The 5326-nt window shown below is 36.1% G+C and overlaps 2 protein-coding genes across 3 annotated transcripts in view; both read left to right on the top strand.

Moving 5' to 3' along the window:
• LOC113202748 (methyltransferase-like protein 22) overlaps nt 1–712 on the top strand; it is a 16023-nt gene extending 15311 nt beyond the window's left edge. Inside the window, exon 7 of the mRNA XM_052269720.1 lies at nt 183–712. Coding sequence (XP_052125680.1) covers nt 183–360 — 178 coding nt within the window. The 3' untranslated portion in view covers nt 361–712. The remainder of the gene's footprint in view (nt 1–182) is intronic.
• Nucleotides 713–840: 128 nt separating this feature from the next.
• On the top strand, nt 841–5325 carry LOC113202925 (dipeptidyl peptidase 3). Of its 2 annotated transcripts, none has more exons than XM_026417387.2 (14): nt 841–947; nt 1679–1865; nt 1948–2067; nt 2144–2509; nt 2587–2733; nt 2812–2942; nt 3094–3347; nt 3427–3569; nt 3638–3754; nt 3835–3959; nt 4038–4161; nt 4236–4406; nt 4785–4947; nt 5033–5325. In XM_026417387.2, exons 2-14 carry the CDS (start codon nt 1704–1706, stop codon nt 5200–5202), a joined length of 2193 nt encoding a protein of 730 aa, XP_026273172.1. In that variant the 5' UTR covers nt 841–947; nt 1679–1703; the 3' UTR covers nt 5203–5325. The 2 variants fall into 2 exon arrangements, with proteins under 2 accessions (XP_026273172.1, XP_052125678.1); XM_052269718.1 differs by lacking the exon at nt 841–947 and adding an exon at nt 1209–1301.
• The last annotated feature ends 1 nt before the right edge of the window (nt 5326 follows it).

Raw genomic sequence — 5326 nt, forward strand, 5'->3', positions numbered from 1 at the left:
AAAAAGTAAAGTATAATCACAAATATTTAACACATGGACTGGATGTGTTTGAAAGTTGATTTGATTCATCCTGTAAAGCCCTCAATATTTAAAACAAATATTTACCCCTTACATCCTGCATATGTACTTGTAGAAACTTTGTTTCGATCCAATTGACAACCGTACATGTTAATTGATTTCAGGTACGTCTTCACCACTGATGATTTGGATTCAGTAGCTCCAGTTTATGAGCACTTTGTATCATACTTAGAACATGTGCGACCAAAATCATGGACTGTTGAACACGTTTCACTGGACTTCCCCCAATACTTCCAATATGATAGAGTTAAGGAGTTGGTGTTGTGGAAAATAACATCCTAAATAAGTAATTTGATCAAAAACATTGTGGTAGCACAGATCATTCTTAAAAAGTTTAAAGGAACCAAAAGGACGTTCTGTGAACATTTTTTGAATGTTGATGCTACAAGGGTATAGTGTAATTTTATACATTGATTACTTGATGTTTGCTTGTTGCAGTATTATAGAGATACCATTGTGTTATAACAATTCGCTTCTTGTGTTCAGCATCTTATTGATGCACCACATAACTTTTTTGTGTAGTGTGTTAGGGATGAACTGTGATATCTCTTAGTGTAATGCAGAGTGTGTTTACAAAATCTAATTTTATGTAATTACATGATTTTAGAAATGAATAAACTATTTTCTCTTACAATGACATTTACATTTGCATGTACGGATAAGAGTAAACAAAGAACAAATCCAGTCCTTCGCCGTCAGATTTTGAATCTGCCGCGGAAACGTCGCCCCCCCCCCCCTTTCTTTCTTACTCCTCTCTCCCTCCCCCTCTCCCCGCCGCTGCCGACGCCGAACAGATGCTTTAAAACTTAGCAGCGTAAAGTCACTTTCCTGTCATCTTTGCACTTTGGCAAATCAAGAGACTAACTAGAGTAAGTCAATAGATTTTTGAGAAGAAACGAGTATTATTCATATTTTGCGTGTACGCGACATCGCTTCACGTGTAATGCTGTCTTACTTTTTCCATTCTCTGTCAGAATGCTGATGCAGCATAGGGTTATGGTTACTCCTTTCATTGTAACTTTGTCGAAATTGACAAGATCAGCCGGTGGCGCTAAGAGGTTCTTACACAGGGGTAATTGTAACTTTCCCTATAAGGCCTCTAATAGGTATTCTAATTCTCGAACCTGCAGCATCGTGAACTGGCCGAAAATATCATCAGCTATCGTATCATTAGTTCCAAAGCAAGCCGGCTCTCGGAAAATTTCTCCTTTTTCTAGCGCCAGGCAAGTCTTTTTGGGTCAGTCTTATCATTGTAATAGAAATAGACTCATCATTCAAATACAATCCGACTGCGCTGTATAGTTGCTTTCATGAAATTTTGTGAATTTAACTACAGGGTTATTCCCCACTGTTATCAGCTATCTAAGTAATAAACCATTGCTCTAACAATTTAGTTTACCTTTTATCATAGTTAAATCACTCATCTAGTTACAATTGTGCAGAAAAAAACAAGTATTAGCAAAATGTGATCAGAAATTGGGACACAGAACCGTTCTTTTCCATTTAATATTTTTGTCATTTTGGTAATTATGGGAGTGCAGAGTTATTCATGTCCATCTAGCACATTAAATTTACTCTTGTTCGTCTCTACTATTTACAGATTCCTCAGCACATCAATTTCCAAAATGTCTACTGCAGACCTTTCCCTATTTACATACCCTAATGATACCCCCTTTGTAGAGTTGGATTGTACCTCTGCATTTAATGCTTTGACTGATAAAGAAAAGCTGTATGCCCATTACTTGAGCCAAGCATCGTGGTATGGAGGTCTAATCGTTTATGTTCAAGTAAGTGACTAGTAGTACTCGTCTGTATTTGTTTTATTTTCTTTCTGATTCGTGTTTCAACTTTTATTTCATATTTTTGCAGACCTCTCCTGAAGCACCAATTATTTTTTCATTACTTCATAGATTAATCACAGCAGAGGGTGTTGAAGATCTTAAACGTACTGCCACAGAAGATGGTAAAGCCTCAGAAGAAGATGTAAAGGTTTGTCTTTTGGATATTGGTGAAATTTTTCTACTTGTCAAGTTTTACACTAAACTTTATTTTTAATGAATTACAGGCACTTCTTGTGTACATTGCTGGGGTGTTTGCTAACAGTGGAAACTACAAAGGGTTTGGAGACAGTAAAATAGTACCAAATTTACCTAAAGAGCGCCTTGAGGCGATTGTTCTTTCAAGTGCTGCTTACAAAGCTGACCCTACAGTTATCCAAGCTTTGTGGTCTGCCTGTGCTGAAAGTATTTATTCACTAGAGCCACTGCAGCAGCATTTAGGTTTCAGTGACAAGGGTATTACAACATATTTCACCCCAAATTGTACTCTTAAGGATTCTGAGTTGGTTGGTAATTTTATGAAAAAATACAACCTTGAGGGTTACAATAATAGATTATTTAAGTATGAGGATGGTTCAAGCACAACTTATGAGGTAAGAGATGAATTTTACATTATTTAGATATCACATTAATTACATCTAATCATACATCTATCTATCTGTCATGTCAGATCCGCATGGCATCTGTGTTGGAGAAACACGAGAGCGAACCTTTTTTGATGTCTGACACTACCTATGAAGGCTGTACTTTCAGAGTCACACGGGGAGACTATTCAGGTCTTTTGGATTTAGTCTGTCATAATTTGGAAAAAGCCAAGGTTTGTCTAGTAAACTGGATTTTATTAATTTTGGCAAGAAGGGATTGTAATTATTTTTGTTTCACTTTTTATGTACAGGAGTATGCATCAAATGATCTTGAGACAAAAATGTTAGAACAATACATTAAGAGCTTCCGTACTGGTTCTTTGGATGCACACAAAAGTGGTTCAGGCATTTGGATAAAAAATAAGGGCCCAGTAGTTGAAACGTAAGTTTTAGTTTACTTATTATACAGCTTCATGGAACAATATTTTTAACTATGAGACAGGATTTTGTTTTGTTTATCTAATGAGAAAGCCTCTGACTTAGATTACCGTAATTTCTTTTAAAAATGTCATAATTGCAATTATTGTTTGTAGGTACATTGGTTTCATTGAAACATACAGAGATCCAGCTGGAATGAGAGGAGAATTTGAAGGCTTTGTCGCAATGGTCAACAAAGAAATGTCTGCAAAGTTTGGTGCTCTTGTTGCTAATGCAGAATCATTGCTGAAAGAGCTCCCATGGCCTTCAACATTTGAAAAAGATCAATTCCTGAAACCTGACTACACCTCTCTTGATGTCTTAACCTTTTCAGGGTCTGGCATTCCAGCTGGAATTAACATTCCAAACTGTGAGAATATTATAGATCTGCTAAGAATTTGTTGTGCAACTTTGCCTTTACCTCATGACACAAATAACTATTTTTTCAGATGATGAGATTCGCCAATCGGAGGGTTTCAAGAATGTATCCCTTGGTAATGTTATCCCAACTAGCTTCAAAGGTTTTAGACATCAGTTCCTTTCTGATGAGGATGTTGCCCTGATGGACAAGTATGCTGTGACAGCATTTGAGGTGTGCTAAATTTCCAAAAAGTAAGATGCTGAAACTATGAACTTGTCTGATAAATTATCATATTTCAGGTGTGCGTGGGGCTACATGAACTGCTTGGACATGGAAGTGGAAAGCTCTTTAGAAAAGAGGGTGGCAAATACAATTTTGATATTGAGAGTGTTGTGAATCCTTTGACCAATGGAAAGGTCTGTCTGCTTATATACGGAAGTAATTTGGATTTCTTCTGTCAGTCTCTTAATAACCAAATGTCTGAAATTTGTTTCAGATTACTGCATGGTATGATGAAGGTGACACGTATGATTCCAAATTTACCTCTCTGGGTTCAGCGTATGAAGAATGCCGGGCTGAATGTGTTGGACTCTACTTGTCACTGAATGAGAATGTTCTGAAGTAAGTCACTCTCTTACTTTAAGGTGTTACATAATTTTTGCCATTATTTTTGAAATTTATTCATGAACTTGCTTTTAGGATATTTGGAGCTGAAGGTGACGACGCAGAAAATGTTTTGTATATTAACTGGTTGAACATGTTCTGGGCTGGTGGTGCCAAGGCCCTTGAAATGTATTCTCCAGCTTCTAAAACATGGTTACAGGTTAGTATACTATTATAAGCTTTAACTGATTTCGAAAGTTGTTTTCATAAATCTTCCTATTCTTTTTGTTTCAGTCTCACTCTCAAGCAAGATATGTTATCTTGCGTGTTTGCTTAGAGGCAGGAGAAGACTTTGTGAAGATAACCGAGACAGAACCAGGAAAAAACCTGCTTCTAACTCTTGATAGGTCTAAAATTAAGACTGTTGGCAAAAAAGCTATTGGGGACTTCCTGACAAAACTTCAGGTAATAATAAATGGAATTAGTATTGTTCTTGTTTTTTGAACATATTATAGATATTTAAGGATGCAATTGTTTTTACGTTAGGTGTATAAACTTAATTCAAAAATCATTTAAACAATTTTGGAATTTTCTTTTGAATGGAAGAGTTTATTAGTACCACTGAGTGGTCATTAGGGAGATAAAAGCACATTGAACTTTCAGGACCATATCATCGAAAGTGCTCTAAAGTAATTTTTGTTTCAAAATAACTTACGCAAATTGTTTTGTAACAATAACTATTCTAGAGAGCACTTATTTTCACAAGTGTACCCTCCCATTCAAGACAACACCTGTTCAAGAAATAAATAATATTGTACGTCTTTCTTTTTTCTTTTTTTTTAGGTCTACAAGTCTACTGGAGATGTGAAGAGTGCCCAGGATATGTTCAACAAGTATTCAGAAGTTTCTGATGATGGTGTTTATCCATGGGCCACTTGGCGGTCCATTATTCTCGCTCATAAACAGCCCCGCAAAATCATGGTGCAACACAACACGAAACTAAATGGTAAAACACTTTAAATTAAACAATTGTAATGTAAAAATTTGCGATTTTAAATTTAATTCTGTTTTTTTTTTTTATCTATGTGTAGGTAGTACAGTTGATCTTCTGAAGTACCCTGCCACACCTGAGGGCTTCGTCCAGTCCTGGTCAGAAAGGTTCCCATCATCAAAGGTTGACAGCCTCCTCCAGACTCTCTGGAAGAAGGATGCCAAGAATTTCTATGCTGAGCCTCCTGCCCAACTTGCTGCCGTTTGCTAAGTTTGCATTTACTGCAAATATATTCTTTTCTTTTTGTCAATTGTATGTGAATAATTTTTATTGTTGTTTTTAATTAATTGAAAGCCAAACACATGGCTATTAAAATATATTTTTTCATGTATAG

This window comes from Frankliniella occidentalis, unplaced genomic scaffold (genome assembly GCF_000697945.3).
Source record: "Frankliniella occidentalis isolate FOCC.00 unplaced genomic scaffold, Focc_3.1 Scaffold100, whole genome shotgun sequence".
Lineage (NCBI taxonomy): Eukaryota > Metazoa > Arthropoda > Insecta > Thysanoptera > Thripidae > Frankliniella > Frankliniella occidentalis.